This window comes from Cadophora gregata, assembly GCF_030347475.1.
Source record: "Cadophora gregata isolate MNR1 chromosome Unknown scaffold_8, whole genome shotgun sequence".
Taxonomy (NCBI): Eukaryota; Fungi; Ascomycota; class Leotiomycetes; order Helotiales; family Ploettnerulaceae; genus Cadophora; species Cadophora gregata.
In genome coordinates this window covers 372,939-389,634 of record NW_026695931.1, presented here as the reverse complement: position 1 = coordinate 389,634, position 16,696 = coordinate 372,939, and the positions used below count along the sequence as shown (strand labels likewise).

The 16,696-nt window shown below is 48.5% G+C and overlaps 7 protein-coding genes across 8 annotated transcripts; 3 read left to right on the top strand and 4 right to left on the bottom strand.

Annotated features, from left to right (window-relative positions):
- Positions 1–46: 46 nt before the first annotated feature.
- ONS95_013673 (uncharacterized protein) lies at positions 47–1,687 on the top strand (the record flags this gene model as incomplete). Its single annotated transcript, XM_058507314.1, has 3 exons — positions 47–93; positions 143–651; positions 696–1,687. 3 exons carry the CDS (start codon positions 47–49, stop codon positions 1,685–1,687), a joined length of 1,548 nt encoding a protein of 515 aa, XP_058356483.1.
- Positions 1,688–2,917: 1,230 nt separating this feature from the next.
- On the top strand, positions 2,918–4,268 carry ONS95_013672 (uncharacterized protein; the record flags this gene model as incomplete). Its single annotated transcript, XM_058507313.1, has 2 exons — positions 2,918–3,631; positions 3,723–4,268. 2 exons carry the CDS (start codon positions 2,918–2,920, stop codon positions 4,266–4,268), a joined length of 1,260 nt encoding a protein of 419 aa, XP_058356482.1.
- A 58-nt stretch (positions 4,269–4,326) lies between these two features.
- Positions 4,327–6,432, bottom strand: ONS95_013671 (uncharacterized protein). Its single transcript, XM_058507312.1, has 4 exons — positions 5,913–6,432; positions 5,307–5,855; positions 4,918–5,234; positions 4,327–4,866 (listed from the first exon to the last, which is right to left on the bottom strand). Exons 1-4 carry the CDS (start codon positions 5,937–5,939, stop codon positions 4,545–4,547), a joined length of 1,215 nt encoding a protein of 404 aa, XP_058356481.1. The 5' UTR covers positions 5,940–6,432; the 3' UTR covers positions 4,327–4,544.
- Positions 6,433–8,946, bottom strand: ONS95_013670 (uncharacterized protein). Its single transcript, XM_058507311.1, has one exon. It carries the CDS (start codon positions 7,984–7,986, stop codon positions 6,553–6,555), a length of 1,434 nt encoding a protein of 477 aa, XP_058356480.1. The 5' UTR covers positions 7,987–8,946; the 3' UTR covers positions 6,433–6,552.
- A 55-nt stretch (positions 8,947–9,001) lies between these two features.
- Positions 9,002–10,957, bottom strand: ONS95_013669 (uncharacterized protein). The gene has a single exon (XM_058507310.1). The coding sequence runs from the start codon at positions 10,878–10,880 to the stop codon at positions 9,570–9,572; it is 1,311 nt and encodes a 436-aa protein (XP_058356479.1). The 5' UTR covers positions 10,881–10,957; the 3' UTR covers positions 9,002–9,569.
- Positions 10,958–11,056: 99 nt separating this feature from the next.
- On the top strand, positions 11,057–13,588 carry ONS95_013668 (uncharacterized protein). Of its 2 annotated transcripts, XM_058507308.1 has the most exons (5): positions 11,057–11,648; positions 11,709–12,239; positions 12,290–12,843; positions 12,902–12,996; positions 13,045–13,588. In XM_058507308.1, exons 1-5 carry the CDS (start codon positions 11,431–11,433, stop codon positions 13,183–13,185), a joined length of 1,539 nt encoding a protein of 512 aa, XP_058356477.1. In that variant the 5' UTR covers positions 11,057–11,430; the 3' UTR covers positions 13,186–13,588. The 2 variants fall into 2 exon arrangements, with proteins under 2 accessions (XP_058356477.1, XP_058356478.1); XM_058507309.1 differs by having other exon boundaries at positions 12,290–13,065.
- A 190-nt stretch (positions 13,589–13,778) lies between these two features.
- ONS95_013667 (uncharacterized protein) lies at positions 13,779–15,014 on the bottom strand (the record flags this gene model as incomplete). Its single annotated transcript, XM_058507307.1, has 4 exons — positions 13,779–14,141; positions 14,197–14,408; positions 14,494–14,753; positions 14,812–15,014. The coding sequence occupies 4 exons, from the start codon at positions 15,012–15,014 to the stop codon at positions 13,779–13,781; spliced, it is 1,038 nt and encodes a 345-aa protein (XP_058356476.1).
- Between the last annotated feature and the right edge of the window lie 1,682 nt (positions 15,015–16,696).

Genomic DNA, 16,696 nt, shown 5'->3' with positions numbered 1-16,696 from the left:
AAACCAAGTCACATGGTCGTTTGTGGCGCGATTCGCGGTTGCTGAGATGCCAAAGTCGCCAGCTCCGATTGTTGTCGTCCCATCCCAAGATTGGTAAGTCTTCGTCTCTCAAAACATATTTCGCGACCTGAGGGCGATATAGGGATGGAAATGACGGCCCTTGGTCGTCCTTCGTCACCCAGATTGGTACGCCACCTCAAACAGTCAAAGTGTTAGTATCGACTGCAAGCACGCAGACCTGGGCAGTCGCCGAAGAAGGGTGTGGTTCTGGCGATGTTTTGACTTGCAAGAAACTGCGAGGGGACCTCTTCAACTTCAGTGCGTCGTCGACCTATAACCAAAACTTAGCGAGTCCAGATGGTAGTTACTACAAACTGGGGTTGGAATCAAACCTTGGATATGAAGGTAACGGGAGATTTGGGTTCGATAACGTCACGCTTGGATTTCCAGGAACTGGAGGTCCGACTCTGAGGAATCAGACTGTAGGCGGGATCGCGGCGAAGTCTTTCTTTATGGGAGTATTTGGCTTGACTCCAAGACCAAGTAACTTCACGGAATACAATGATCCCATTCCAAGTTACATGGAAAACCTTCGAAGCCAAAAGCTAATTCCAAGTCTGAGCTGGGCATATACTTCTGGTAATCAATACAGTATGTTACCACCACATTTGGGAATATCGACTTACAAGGATTAGGGCTTAATGGTATGTTGGGAAGCTTGACGCTTGGTGGCTACGACACTTCGAGGTTCGAGTCTGGTAACTTGTCAATTCCATTCTCGTCTCAAGATGCGAGAGATCTCACAGTCCAGATACAGAGTATCACAACCGGGGAAACCCATCTCCTGGCGTCCCCAATTGCATCCTTTCTAGACTCCACAATACCGTACATCTACCTCCCCACGTCAGCATGCACAACCTTTGAGAACACATTTGGCATACTTTGGAACGAGACATCTCAGCTCTACCTGATCAATGACACACAACATGCACTACTTCAAGCTCAGAACCCAAGCATTACATTCACACTTGGCAGCCTCGAATCATCCACAACAGTGAATATCAGTTTTCCGTATGCAGCATTTGCTCTCACAGCATCCTGGCCGCTCACTTCGAGCCCAACCCGATATTTTCCGTTAAGACGAGCAGCGAACTCAACGCAGTACACTCTTGGTAGAGTTTTCTTCCAAGAGGCATATGTGATCGCAGATTATGAGCGCAAGAACTTCTCTGTTTCTCAGTGCACGTGGGATACTCGAGTGAAGCAAACCATCGTCGAGATCAGATCTTCAGAGTTGAATCAAGATGGCAGGTCTACTGGACTTGCTCTCGGGACTATTATTGGAATTGTGATCAGTGCCGTGGTCGGACTCGGCTTCTTGGCTATTTTGGTTCGCTGGTGTATACAGCGGCAACGGAAAAGAGTTGAAGGAGTAGTGCCAGGGAAATCCACCGACGGAGTGCAATATCAGAAAGCAGAGCTGGCTTGTGACCAGGCCAAGAGAGAGCCCTGGAGTGGTAGCCCCGACACGGTTTCAATTCCACCAGCATTCTCGGCAGAGGTGTGTGCCTTGCAAGAGATTCACGAAGCACCAGGAAGCGAGGTTGCAGTGGAGGTGGAAGGGCTGGTTCCACCTCATGAGTTGGATGCGCTAGATAAGCCTGGAGAACTAGAAAGCAAGAGCTAGAGGCGAAGAGAGACTAGAGGAGTAGGCCGCAAAATACAGCGAGTGTACTACTGAAAAATCGAAGATGAAAGTAAACTTGGACCTCAATACAAAAACAGCAGAGCAACAAACCTCTGCAAGGAAACTTTTGCATGCTTCCAAGAGCCAATGCTGGAGAAGGCAATATCGTCAGTCAATAAGAAACAAGACATCGGGGACATAGGATGAAAGCGGTCGGAGTTTTGATGCCCAAAATAAGTTCAGGAGCAGATGACAACTCAACGGTTAAAGGGAATTCAGTTTATCTCCGCTCGCAGCTTTACTACGATTGTAGCAGGAGCAATGAGAGGCGAGCTCAAACATGTGACCCTTCGGACGAGCACATCTTGAAATAGAACCGATTCGGTCTCCACGGGAGCAAACTCCTAGAGTCGGCAGAGCATCCGATGGATGGATCACTCATATTAAGTTCATGGTTTGATCCCGATCCGATGGAGTTATCTGGCTTGCTCGTAGTGGCTTCTTCTGTCAGCTAAAGAACATCCACTTCTCGTTCCACCAGCAGCCACAGTTCTTGGCAATGTTCTCAGCTCAAGAATGCTCACCGCCGGTGGAGAGGGCGTAAAGTCTGCAGCGCAGTGTTGAGTCGATTTGTTCGCCAAGTCTGCAGCGACTTCAATTAATGATCGAGACGGCTTAATGAGAGCTGAGCTGAATGCCGTGCTGCTGATCAATGCCGGTTCCACCGAGAGGTTAAATCTTTCCATGACATCTTTAAACAATGTATCAGTCTTTGAAAAGTTGAGTGATGTCGCGTTTAGCCTTTCTAGCATTTCGCATTGAGCGTAGCTCTTCTTCGGACTTGACGATCTCGATCTCCTCGATATCTCGCAGAAGAGGATGCCGCATTCGCTCAGCTATATCAGAATCACATCCTTGATGATATGCAGGCCGGCGTCATTGTACATCGGCGCATATATAGAATTTCGGTGTTTGTGTCTGACAGGTCAGCTGCAGTGCCGTCCACATACGCGAAGGATTCTCATCGGCGCTGAACAGGGAAGGGCACGCGACAGCTGAATGAGGCTTAAAAAGACACCGAGACCATGGTACTGCAATGCTCGGCAAAACATCTGAAAGAGCTTATATAGAGAAATGGGGGCGGCAGATATCTGGGGTTGACGTTCATGCTCTCGATTCGGAGGTGCATGCATGCATCGAGCAGGCTGACGTCGTGCACCCATCCATACGATGCTGGCAAGGTCCAAATCACTACAGAATTACAGATATGGCGGGTTGAGATACGGAAGATGCGATGATGAATGGGAAGATGTATCGCCGGTGTCGTGGAGGTATAGGGCGGAGGAGAGAGAAGAAGAAGAGAAGTCGCCGGCACACCCACGATTCATCTCCATTGGTCACGTGCACGGGTCAACTTCGCGTGCAGGCTTGGCGCGTCAACATCTGGAGAATCGCGATATCCTCTCACTTCAGCAGAGATCGGCATACATTCTAGCAATGGCTCTCAATAACTCCAAACGGAGTTACGAGAGTTTCTCCGAGCACTTGGGGTCATCTTCCATCTTTTCCGAGCCCAGCCAAGCCTTCAAACGGCCACGAGCAAACATCGAACCTTCGCTATGGAATCAGATTCTTTCGCTCCCTCATACCACAATCCAGAGCCTGCTATACCAGATATGCAGCGCCAACCCGTCTCTTTCGTCTTTTGTGACGTCTGCGCACGATGCACGCGTTGCTGAAGAAGCAGCAAGACCGCCTGTCAACTTCGATAATTACAGCAGGGATTGCTGGTACACCATGAATAAGAAGTACAAGCGACTCTCTTGCGGGAAGCAATTTGAGATGATGGGCGATATCTGCCAGGTATTGGATGAGAGTCGAGATGCTATCGTTGACGCCGCTGGAGCTGATGTGCGCTGGGAGACGAGACGGAATGCCCTCGAGGTAGGTAAATTGCTTTTGTTGGTTCAGCAGGGGGCTCGTTCAGCTCCTTGAATATCGGCTCCAAAATACGACGCTGACACCCAATTGGTAGGCACTCCGAAAGATATGCAAGAGTATTATGCTATGCGACGAACCACAAATCCGACATGAGCTAATGAAAGACGGATACATGCTGGGACAATTCGCAGACAGTATGCAGGAACTAGCCAGAGGCATGACCAAAGAAGAGAGAAAGTGGTATAAACAAGAAGGGCTGTACGAGAAGCTCCTGGAACTCCACCAGGAATGCGACCCTATAGAAATGGAAGGCTTGCCGATAGTATACAAGATTTTTGATGGTGTTGAAGACGATGAGGGCGATGAGGAGGACGAAGAGGAAGGTGGTGAGCAAGAAGAGGACGAATATGAAGACCAAGACTGCGAAGCAGACGTTATTGACGATACATATGAACATAACGACGATCAGACTGGAGACGAAGAACTAATCCTAGAAGAGAAAGGCGAGCCTCGGAGTACTGTCGATTCTACTCTGGAAAAGCCAGATCACGGCTCGTCTGCCCTCAAATTACTCCAACATCTGACCGAGCCGTCTCACACTCACCGGACAAAGGTTTTCAGCATTGGGGAGTTATCTTAAGGCGGGTGCATACTTATGGGGAGTTGGCGTTGTCTGGGACAAGGGCATAGATGTGCATTTAGTGTTGGAGTCCTGCATAGGAGTTCTTAAATTTGGGTGGCTATATCTACATTATCTACAGCGTTGCACTTTATTGACCAGATCCCTACGCCCGTGCTCATGGCAAGTGCCTCTTACTCAGCCTCGATGACATGAGCTACCTGTTGTTTGCTATCCCGCTTCATGTTGCTATCGGCTTTGAGAAATACGGCGTGAAGTCCTCGTTCAATATATGGGTTAACTGCCATCAGTTAATTCTAGTCGCCGGGTGGTGAAGATGTGGACACTCACCTCCTGCCCTTGTTTTCGCATTGCCTCGTCTGTTTCCATTTTCTTGCACATCGCAAAGAACTCGTTCCTTTCAGCGCTTGCGTCTTCGGTCCAAACTCGTCGAAAGTTCGCTCTTGAAATCGGATCAACAAGCTCATGCCATTTCTTTCTTCTAACCTCGCTATATTTGTCAAGGATAGATTCGTCTGTGAGGCCGTTCTGGATGGCCATTAGACAGTCATACAGACTGGTAACATCGGCAAAGCCACCTGTTAGACCAAAACCTCCGCTTCAAGCTTCGTCAGTCGTCTATCCTGCTACATTGTTTCGTGGAACTTACAATGGGTTGCATAGGTGTGCAGCGTCTGCTATCAGAAGAAACCGCCCAACTCTGAAGCTTTCGGCGCAGCGCTGGTGCAACTTGTACGGGCTCGCGCTGTAAAGCTTGTAGTCTCCCGGCTTCGGCTTCCCCGGCAGAAGCTCCTCGAATCTTTGTGGTAGCCTCTTGAGATATTCCTCGTTTGTCAGACCCCACGTATCACCATACGTTACGCGCCAGAGCCCGTCCGTAGTGATGCGTGCTGCCATAAACCAGTCCTTGGGGTGAATGATGAAGTTTGAATCCCAATACCCAAACTGGTGGAAGTCGTAGTATACCTACAGATTCCCAGGTCAGTACTCTTTGTTCTGGAATCTGAATAACGCCCTGGATCTTAACATAGAACTTACATTGGTAGCAATAATCTGATATTGCAAAGTCTCGCCCGGAAATGCGTTATCGCCAAATAATGACCTCCGAATCTGGCTGTTCGCGCCATCGGCCCCAATCACATAATCTGCAGCAAAGGTCTTTTCTCCCTCCTTGGTCTCGACCTTGACCTTCGCTTCCTTCTCTCCATGCTCGATTCCCACAACCTTATGGTTCCACTTCACTTCCGTGCCAGGCAGCGCTACAAAGTGGTTATACAGCAGGACCACCAATCTATCCAGCGGCAACACCACCATGGCCTCGGGATGATGCACATCTGTCCTGATACCAGCAATGAGCGAGCCATCTGGGTTTCGCCAGCAAACAGAGTCGGGAACGAAGCCTTGTTTCTGGAGCTCTTCGAGGACGCCTGCGCGCTTCATTTCTCGGATAGCTGACGGGGCATAATGTGCTGCTCTAGGGTTCTTGTCCAGATCCGCGGCGCCATCGAGTATGACGACTTCAATGCCCTGCTTCGCAAGGAGAATTGCGAGGAGGAGGCCTGACGGACCCGCACCGACTACGATGACCTTTTCATTGGTATTTCAGTGGGAAGGCTCTCAGACTGGGTCTCATTCTTTACACACCTTCTTTATCTTTTTCTCGTTGGACATTATTGTTATTCTCACAATTAAGCGATGTTTATTCGATTGAGTGTACACAATGATAGAGTTCTGTCTTATCTTATGTCGCAAGATAATTTTGCTGCACTCCACACTCGAGGAATCTCAGATCTTTGGGTACCCCAACTCCTCCCCAAGGCTCCAGCTACCTCATGAGCTAGAGCTGGTGGAGAGCTGTCAAGCTCCAAATGCGGGGTTTCTACAACCAGGTGTGGAGGTGGGGTCCAATCTGGACTGCCTAGCTCAAACACTCCAGGTTGAAAATTGAAAGAACTTACCCCATACAACCTCATGTGGGGTCAGGGCACACACTCCCTTAGTTTCTTTAGCCTATCTGAGCTTACGGTGGGCGATATCTCGCAAGGCCTTGGTCATATTGTATCTACTTGTGCATATTCATGTTCAGGGGTTGCTGCACGCGAAGCGCGGGGAAACGAGGGCTCTTCGGCGCCATACTTCCGAGCCCGATTTTCATATTCATGTAAAGTTACGCACTTGCAAAGCAGCAATATCAAAAGTAGGTTGGATAATTTTTGAAATTCAAGTATTTACATTTCGATGTCCACCACTGAAAGAGAAAGGGCGAACAAGTGCTCGTCGTCGCCTACTCAGCATGAGTCCTGATTCCCCACTTCTCTAACAAATTATGTCTGTGCCAAAAGCTCCTGTACTTCTTCCCAAAAACATACATGAGGGGCATTCCAGCCATGATACCAAATCCTGTACCTCCAAAGATAAAGAAGACCTCCTGTGGCCCAGAGCGGGCAAGCCAATCGTTGATGAAGTACGTGAATGCGTATAGCAAGAAGTTCTTGACAAGCATGCCCATGATGAAGATCTCATTGCTCATATCGCGGTATGCGTCCAGAGCGTAAGCAGACGTAGAGACCAGCTCAGCCATGACTCCGAACAGCACGATGCCGTGAAGTGTCGCGGCAACATATGGACTGCCTGCATTCTGCGTGACATAGCCGTACCCAAACAGTCCAGCACCGCTCGTGAGTCCAAGAACTCCAATGAGCAATCTGTATTCCGGCTCGTAGACGCCTTTGTTCCGGCGTGTCATGAACATGATGAGCGGATCGGTGATGGCACCAAAAAGTAGCAGTGCAATCACACCACCAACAAACGGCCCCAAGGACAAGTACCCAATCCCACTCGGCGTAAGCAGATACGGCGGCAGTCCAAAGATTTGCGCAATGACAAAAGCGATGGCCACAAACAGACACACGAACCAGCCCTGCACGATAACGATATACAGCACTGAGAGATTCGAACACACCGCAAACGGCGCAATGACGAGCTGCAGGAAATTCTCATCCGAGTACGTCCCATTAAACAGCCTCATATTCTGCAAGAACGTCTTCTTCGGCGGTATGATCGATTGTCTCGTAACACTATTCTCCAACTCCTGCGCCCTCGGACTCGGTCCTTTCTCCAACTCACCCTCTTCATACCCTGTCGCCAACTCATCGATCTCATACTTCCTCGAACGGATATACGTCGTCTCCGGCACGAACAGAATCTGCAAGATGGTCTGACCGGCTGATATCGCGACGAAGATGTGGAACAGGTATTTCCAGCCGAGGTTTGTGGTGATGGGTCCGCAGACTACGGATGCGAGGTTGGATATTGCGGCGAGGAGGAAGGAGACGATGGACATGTAGATTCCGCGCTGGTGCACGAAGAAGAGATCACCGATTACGACAAGTAGGAGGGATTCGTAGGTGCTGACGCTGAGGCCTTGGATGATTCGTGCGGCGAGCAATTGGTTGTAATCTTTTGACGTGGAGCCGATGATGTTGCCGATTACTGCGGAGATGGAGGATAGTACGAAGAGTCCTCGTTTCCCAAATTTGCGGGATAGTGCTGAGACGAAGGGAGCAGTGCAGCCAACGACAAGGATTTGATAGCCGGAGAGAAGTGTGATATCTGTTATGGTGACGTTGAGATCGACCGAGATCACGATCAGGGAGGCGTTCAAGAGAGGACCAAATGTTGATCCGTAGAGAATGGTGCCGAAGCCGGTTATCAGCATGATTGACAGTTTGCGGGCTGTGGACCACTGTTTTTGAAGTCAATGAGGTAGTTCTCTCCAACGATGCATTTGACGACTTACGTTGAGAGGATCATTCGGGTCATCTGAAGGCTGGGGCGTGAGCACGACATGAGAATGCTTGCCAGTGCCATGCTTGAGATTTCCAGTCACATTCTCAGAGTGCGCTTGTTCTTCCTCGAGAATGATGGTCCCTGGTACGCGAGGGAGGTGGTTATCTTCGAGTATGAAGCCGGTGCCCATTGTGAGCGGTTTCCTTCTGTAGAGAGAGATGCGTTGATGTGATGTGGAGAGAAGAGTTGGAAGTTCAATATGATGAAGAGAAGGACGGAGGTGAGAGATGCAATTGCAGATGCGAATTCTTACTGGCGTTCCATCTCTGTCGATCTCGCCCCCTTCATGTATCTTATACGTGAAAGTCCAATGTCTGTCTCTCTCTCATTTGTGGGGTAAACCCCTGATATCCAGGACAAGGTACATGTCCGATGCTGCATGTTTACCATCCTGGATGTGCCTTATCCTGATGTCGCATCGGGCCTCAATGCATCTACAGCGTTGCAGAGCGTAGCGTTGCTTTACCCCAACTATTGGCCAAGGACGGGAATTCCCATTCCCCTTGTTTTGATTGAAAGTTGGGGAAGCGAGGCACCTGGGTAGGGCGATTGGAGAAAGGGTATTGGTGGACGGGAAGAGGCTGGATGCGGGGGTGAAGAGGTGTGCTGGAGAGCCCCACATGTACCTAGGATTAGGAAGTGCAGGTGCTAGATTCATATTTTGGGGTTTGAGATTGAACATAAGGCAAGATTGGGAGTATGTAGGGCTGCATTAGATAATACTGTCAGCTTACGTTTATATGTGGAAGATATGCTGTAATCTACGAGCATGTTGTGACTGGCTTGGTCGGGTTCGGTAGATGAGGATCTCTGCATACTCAAGTTGATGAAGCTATCTTTACTTTTAGGTTCGATATTCTTTGAATCATTTAAATCGTATCATTGGCTTTGTGCTGTCAATGATGATGTACAAAAATAGATTGTTCACGATAAGGGAACTATCTTCTGCAGTTCACAAGTTCTTTCATGCATTGCGAATATCTACAACCAATCTACTAATCATGCATCACACCTTGTCATCCAGCTTAATGTCCTTCGAAGCTTTAGCCCAGATACTCTCAATCAACTTCGCATGCTTCTCCGACCGAACAGTGATATCACACTCAAACGGCTGAGGAATACACATCCAGCCCGGCACCATCGCGTTCAAGGGGTCGACCTCCTTGCCATCCACCTTCTTCTTCGAGACGTTGAACCCCCACATAATCCTGCTGATGTTCAGGAATAAAGATTTCTCTGCGATATGTACGCCTGGACACACTCTTCGCCCAGCACCGTACGAAACATGATCTCGCTCGTATGGGTCGGCAGAGTTGATGTATGCTGCTGCTGGTAGGTCGTAACCGAAGAAGCGTTCGGGCTTGTACTCGTAAGGCGACTCCCATCTCTCGGGGTCGTAGTTGATTGCCCTGCGCATGTCAGATCCTGGTCTATGGGAAGGGTATGGTTGACTTACCACCAATTGAGAATAACAACGGAGTTCTTCGGAATGAACATGCCCTCATACCAGTCGTCCTCGGTCGTGGCGTGATGAATTCCCACCTTGTTCGGAGGTCTCATCCTCAACAACTCCTTAATACAAGCCCTAATATATGGCAAGTTCTGCTCATCCTCCCATGTAGGATATCTATCTCCCCCAACAACCCTATCCAGCTCCTCTTGAGCCTTCCTCACCACCTCAGGATTCTCCGTCGCAAACAACAAAAATGTATTCAAGAACGCCGACGTTGTCTCCGATCCCGCCTCAACCAATCCACCACACTGATACGCAGCCTGCAAAGTATCCAGTCCTAACTTCTCAGGATCGCTCTCATAGAAATCCTTACAGAAACACTGCGCAGCCTTCCCCTCCTCAATCTCCTTTTTCAGATCGCCCCACAGACCAAGATAAATAGGCGAGTCGTGCTCAAAACACTTCCGACCAAAATCTCTCCAATTCCCGAAGAATATCTGCGGTAGGTTTTGTACGGAGGGGAAACTGTCAACCATCCACATTCCGGGGCTGGAGAAATTCTGCAGGTTGTTCACCACGGCGTAGATTTTCTTCGCGAGAGGACTATCCCAGCTTGCAATTCGATGGCCATATGTGATGGAGATAATAACACTAGCCGAGTACCGTCTATTATGATCGTAAAAATGAACAGGATCATGCAGAAGATCGTAAAGCAGTTGTTTAGACTCAAGATCCTGCACGGGCTGGTAGTTTGTTGACATCGTGATATTCAGAAGCGAATGTGCAATCTTCCTCACAACACGATACCGCGGCCCATATGCCATAAACAGCTGTCTGCGACCCCCAGACGCAACATCCTGCGCAAGTGGCGCAGGCGGTCTCGACGAATAAATCGCGGATTTCTTGTCCATCAGATCCTTCACGGCTTTGGGCGAGGAGAGCCAGATCCAATCTGAGCCGCCGACTTTCGTGTAGAAGACATGTCCGTATTTCTTGGTCCAGTCTACGGCTTTGCGCGGGACGCTCTCGTTGTCGATTAGGTCGAGGATGTTGCCTACGAAAGGGAGGCCGCGCGGGCCTGGGGGCAGCTTTTTTCGTCGTGAATCGGCTAGGATTGTGGGTGTGGTCCAGAGGTAGAAGAATATGAGGAGTGATATTGGAAGAATGAGGAGAATCCCCAGCAGCCATTGCCAGATTGGCAAACTTGGAAGCTTCAGCAAACTCAGAAGACGAGAGAACATCGTGATTGTGTCGATAGTCACTTGAAACTTGCCGTTTGTTGATTGATCCTGTGATAAATTTGAAGGCATTCATACAAATTTCAGTTGGGCCATCTCAACCCCTCACCCAACTCCAGCGGGGTAGTTGGGGTAAGTCAAGCATTGTAGTTGCTCAAGTCACCCTGTCCCTTCTAACTTTGCCCAAATTAGGGGATCTGGGGTAAAAAGTGCGGGGGAGCCGAGCCCCACACCAGTAATACCCCCTGGTGAAGGGAACTACAAGCATCCAATCTTGGATACTTCATTAGCAACTGATAGGCAAAGAACCATGCATCTCGAGGTAGTCACTGAGTGGCTGCGTCGTATTTTCATTTCTTGGCTACTTTGATAGTGCGACATCAGTACGCGGCACAAGTGTTTCTTACCCCACTTACAATTGAGATTCTTTTTGGAGTGGAGGGCTCAAAGTTGGACCTGGGTAATAATAATAAGGGTTGGAGAAGAGAAACTTCCGTTAGAAATAGATGCACGACCGAAGAGGACCTTAAGAAGCGTCCCTGCTTGAGCGCGTTCGTCACCTGATCTTTTCCGAAACTGCTTGATCTGATCCCGAAGCTTGGAGAGTAACGTCTAGATTGCGATGGTACTTTTCGAAAGCTTCAATCTGTTGCCGACAGTTTTCATCGGTATTCTGGCTCTCGGTGTTCTGCAGAAGATAATCGCAAGTCATGTTGCTAGCAAAAAATACAAACTCCCACCGAGGGTGCCTGGAAGTCCGATCGTGGGAAACACTTTCCAGTTGCCACCGAATCAGCAGGGACTATGGGCGAAAGAGCAAGCTGAGAAGTATGGCGAGATGTAAGTACCTGATGATCATCCGGAAAGTCGAAGAGAAAGAGAATGCTGAGAGGCCCAAAGGTTTACCTGCAAGATTGGTGTCAACACTTGGGTCTTCCTGAACTCGAGCCGAGTCATCAACGATCTCATGGAGAAACGCTCGGCGATCTACTCTTCACGAGCCAACCTCCCTATGACATCCAAAATTATGTCAGGTGGTAATCGGGTCTTGTTGATGCCATACAGCGACAGATGGCGCGCCCTCCGCAAAGTGATGCACTCCATTCTCAACAAAACGAACACGCAAACATTCGCCCCATTCCAAGATCTTGAATCCAAACATCTCATCTATGATTACCTTCACAACGCTGATAAGTGGTATGAAGGCAACCAACGATTCGCCAATTCAGTCATCATGAGTGTCGTGTTTGGAAAAAGAATGGAGTCCTCGAATCCGAAAATTAAAGAGCTGCTCGATACTTCAAACGAGATCATCATGGCCATGCAGCCAGGAGCCAGTATCGCTGATGTACTGCCAATGCTAGAGAACCTGCCAAAGAAATTACAATGGTGGCGACCTAGAGGGGAACGAGCATACCAGAAATGCTTGAAGTAAGTCGCTCAGAAATTTCTCGTCACTGGCCCAAACTGACAACGAGCAGAGTCTACCGAAGAGAAGTCGCAGAACTAAAGCAAAAGATCGAAGCTGGAACTGCGAAAGACTGTTTCGCTGTCCAGTTTCTCGCGAATCCCGAAACCGAGAAGTTGGGGGAAGCGCAAACCCTGTTCGCACTAGGCTCGCTGTTAGAAGCAGGGAGTGACACTTCACGAATGGCCCTCAGCATCTTGATATCAGCAGCCATAACAGACAAGCGGTGGGTGAAAACCGCACGAGACGCCCTCGACGAAGTCTGTGGATCAAACGCGGAACGTTTACCCGAGTTCAGCGACAGGCCAAACCTGAAATACATCACTGCCGTCGTAAAGGAAGGATTCAGATGGCGGCCATTCGCTGAAATTGGTGTTCCGCATATGTTGATCCAGGATGATGAGTATGAGGGGTATAAGTTCCCTGCTGGGACGCTGTTCACGTGGAATAATTTGGCGGTGTCGTTGAATCCGGATGAGTATGAGGATCCGAATAGGTTTTGGCCGGAGAGGTTCTTGAATGATGATTTGGATAATGTTTTGAAGGGGCATTGGGGGTTTGGACCCGGTGAGTCTGCTATATCGTTTTGAAAGTATGAGACTTGAATGTCTAATAAAGATAATAGGTCGGAGAGTTTGTTCGGGGTACAATGTGGGACAGTCGAATGTGTGGATTGCATTTGCTCGGCTTCTGTATTGTTTTGACTTTGAACAAATCGAGGTAAGGATGCTAAACTTCATAATGATGTCAGCTTCTAATTTCTCCCAGGGGCAACCCGTCGATACCCTCCATACGAATTGGCTTGAGCACCGTTTCGCTCCATTTCCTGTGTCGATCAAGCCTCGCAGTGCAAAACACGCCGCGCTAGTTGAGCGACAAGGGAGCATTGCTGTAGCTACAAAATACTGAAGTCAGTATCTTGACAGAGATTCGGTCCGTATATATAGCAATTCCCTGAAACTTAATTTGTTCTATTCATGCATTAAAGCCCTGCTTCAAGCACGTAACTTTGAGATGCCAGAGATAACAACGATGACAGCCTGAGCAGTTGTGCAACGAAGCCATGCTACACAAGATTGTTCACACCTGACGAGTACACATTATTCAGTTCATCGTATTGTGGCGGGACAATCTCCAGGTACTCACGCAACAAGAGAAGTAGCATTCACGACATATGAAATACTATGATACAAGGAATTTGTTTGAGCAAGTCGCAAGGTATGACATATGAGGCGCGGGATTTGTCAAATAAAGATCGTAGAAAAGAATAGATTAGATAGAATCTCTTTCAAGAGCGTAGTTTTCATAATTAGCGGAAGTTTCATTGTTGTGTGTGCTGTGTCACTCGAATGACGGCTTGAAATCTCCAAGTCCCGCCACCAGATGCACTTGGTAACGTGACTAATTTGCACCGCAATAGGTAAAATCAGGTGGGCCTGCCACAGTATAAGTACCTAGAAAGTCCTGATGCGTAAACCGAAGCCTCAACGTTGAAGCTAAGTTCAGGTCAGGGTCTTATCTTCCTCATCTTCCTTAAACCACTCATTCTCCAACAGCTCCCCCGCGGTCGGCCTGTCCCTCCAATCTAACTTCATGATTTGTCCAAGAAACTCTTTATCCTTCTTGCCGACCTCTCTTTCCGTCGTTCTTTCAAACGGAGTCGTTTGTGACTGAGGAATCTCATCGATGAGATACAGAATCGCTGCAACAGTCTCTGGACTCGCAATCTCTTCATATTTCGCCGGAAATGGGCCGAAGTATCGGAACTGCCTTTTGAGGACCTCTAACCCGTACTCTTCATGGTCGTAAGACACGGTCTTGGGGCGGAAAAGGTTGAAGTTTCCGCCGTAGATAAGACTGATGACCTGCAATGGTGTGTTAGAACTCTTCATTTCCTTGCAAATTGGGATCGTAACGTACCACACTTCCAAATGACCAGATATCTGTCGCAGTATTCCAAGGAGTTTCCATAATGATTTCTGGGCTAGACCACATAGGAGCCCCAACTGGAGTCCCTGCTTTGGCGTACTTGGAATCTTCACGATACGTGACCCCGAGATCACCAAGTTGGACATCAGAGAACCGGATATCTCCACCGCTGTAATTTACAAGGATATTGTCGAGTTTGACATCTTCAACGATGAATTCAGTAGTGTTCTAGGCAAGATGCAGGGTAGACTTCTTACCTGTGTGCACATAGCCTTCATCGTAAAGCACCCTTCAATGCTCCAAGTATGCGCCGTGAAACATATTTCAGTTCTTTCCGGTTCAGAGTCTTCTGAATCGAAGCATTCAGTAGATGATCCTCGAGATACTTGAACACAATCGTTGCAGGCTCTGATGGCTCTTCAATCTCGTCGATCAGAGGCCGTAGGTAAGGAGTCCGGTCTTGGAAGCGTTTGAGGACATCTCGCTCATTTTCCACGCGTGGATGCCCTTGGACGCCTTTAATGACTACAGCTTCCTCTACCTGGTTCCTACGCGGGGTTAGTAGAAGGTTATGCATCTTGTGCAGAGGATTGAATTAAAACGTACTTTGCGAACCAGACAGTATCCTGGATTTCTTTCGTGATGATGTACCTTCCTAATCTCCCTTTAAGAACCTGTCCAATTCGAAACAGGGATGTCATGAAGATGGTCTTGAGTATGGAGGTGGTTTCACGTCCAGTTCCAACTTTGAAACTGTTGGACGACGTTGAGGGGCTTACGTAAGCGACATTCCCTCCAACCATCAGCATTGTCACAAGTAATTTCATTCATTTATTCTCATAACCTCTGCAAAATTTGTGAAGAGTTTCTCTCTCTCACAAAAGATAAAGTAAAGAATTTGGGTGTATAGGTTTTTGACTCGAATCATTAGCGATCGATTACAGCATCCGCTAAAGGTTGGCGGTGTTGCAAGGTACACCCAAATTCGAGTGATTGCTACAAATTGAAATCAAGCGGCCATTCTCATAATCAATTCCTGTAACGTGGTGATCAAAACACTGGGCGCCATCTGAGCCAGACTACATTAAATCACTAAGCTACTCATCTCTCGTTCTTGAAAGAGATACGCACCGTAGTGATCGCACATGTCGCTCAAAAGCGCAGGGCTCTCGGGTCCAATCTCAAACGCGCACCTCGCGTACCATCGATCCCTCGATGCTGCTAGCCAAAGGTCCTTTGAGATATCTCAATTATCGATATTGGATGTACGTCTTCACCGCATTTACTGCAAGAGTTCCCTCGGTGATCGCGCATTCGAAAGCCAAAAGGGTGACCCAAGCCTCGCTTATGATCGCCATGTTTACTTTCACCGATGAGACTGAGGATGAACTCAGGAAGACACAAAGGGGAGCGAACCTGAGTTTGAGCTGAAGGAAGGGAAAGCGAAGTCTCATTTCTCTACGGAAACTCTTTCCTGTGGTGTAAGGCCTAGCTGCATAAATCCGCTGGAGATGCTAAATACGAGATTTCCGCTCATCCCTGCTGTGGGTGCCAAGGCCCTTCAACTGAGTGTCCCGTCCACTCAGAGCCAGCGTGCGATCTTTACCCCCTAGAGAACCCCCCCCCCCTAAACGCTCTAGAAAAAGAGGGATGATACAGAGACGACCCCCTGACGATATGCAGACGACCCCCCCCCCCCACACATTAAATGCGGCAGAATCCTCAGAATCTACCTCTGTACTTACATTTTATCTGCCTCTGTAAGGAGTCCGAATTTCAAAGGTATCCTGCTAACTCCTACTCTAACACCTAACCCTAATCCTAGCCCTAATCCTAGCCCTAATCCTAACGCCGCAACTACTCGTAGGCTCGTAGTTACAAACTAACCACCTAACCAGGCGTTTGTTAAATAGACCTTGAACACACGCGCTGAGCTTGACACTCACCGCCGATTTTCATACCTTAGTCAAGTTGAGGGGGGGGGGGGGGTCGTCTGCATATCGTCAGGGGCTCGTCTCTGTATCGAATGAATGGCATTCAATAAATCCCCCCGCTGAAGACGAGTTGTGGAGCTCGCCGAACAAAAGTGGTCGTATCCACCTTGACCAAAGTGGGATACGAAGTACCATTACCTGCATTCTTCCCGATCGGTTGAAAGAACAAGGGGGGAGGTTGGAAGGTGATAGGCGATAAAAGGGTACAGAAGCTTGATGTTATAGGCATTGGATCCGACATATAGTATTACCAGTTCCAGTCGAATTTCAGCGCAAGAATGCTACTGTGATACGTCAATTGAAGTGAAGAATCCACTCTCGAGGTTTTTTTCACCATCGACTCAATACCTTCTGTCAAACTCTCATGCGTCTCACTTCTCATGAACTCACTAGTAGGTAGTGACGCTCCTTCCTAAGTTTTTCTCAATCCTGGCAGTCCACGTTCTCTCCATCGAGCCACTTGCGAAATGCCAGCCTCCACCTCTTTCTTGGAAGCT

Excerpts from the sequence above, each read along its gene's own strand:
- ONS95_013671 (XM_058507312.1), bottom strand. The coding sequence starts at position 5,939 with ATGTCCAACGAGAAAAAGATAAAGAAG. Across the intron at positions 5,856-5,912 it reads ACGAGAAAAAGATAAAGAAG|GTCATCGTAGTCGGTGCGGG; the intron begins GTGTGTAAAGAA and ends ACCAATGAAAAG. Across the intron at positions 4,867-4,917 it reads GCACACCTATGCAACCCATT|CGGAGGTTTTGGTCTAACAG; the intron begins GTAAGTTCCACG and ends CGAAGCTTGAAG.
- ONS95_013670 (XM_058507311.1), bottom strand. The coding sequence starts at position 7,986 with ATGCTGATAACCGGCTTCGGCACCATTCTCTACGGATCAACATTTGGT.
- ONS95_013669 (XM_058507310.1), bottom strand. The coding sequence starts at position 10,880 with ATGCCTTCAAATTTATCACAGGATCAATCAACAAACGGCAAGTTTCAA.
- ONS95_013668 (XM_058507308.1), top strand. The coding sequence starts at position 11,431 with ATGGTACTTTTCGAAAGCTTCAATCTGTTGCCGACAGTTTTCATCGGT. Across the intron at positions 12,844-12,901 it reads GCATTGGGGGTTTGGACCCG|GTCGGAGAGTTTGTTCGGGG; the intron begins GTGAGTCTGCTA and ends TAAAGATAATAG. Across the intron at positions 12,997-13,044 it reads TTGACTTTGAACAAATCGAG|GGGCAACCCGTCGATACCCT; the intron begins GTAAGGATGCTA and ends AATTTCTCCCAG.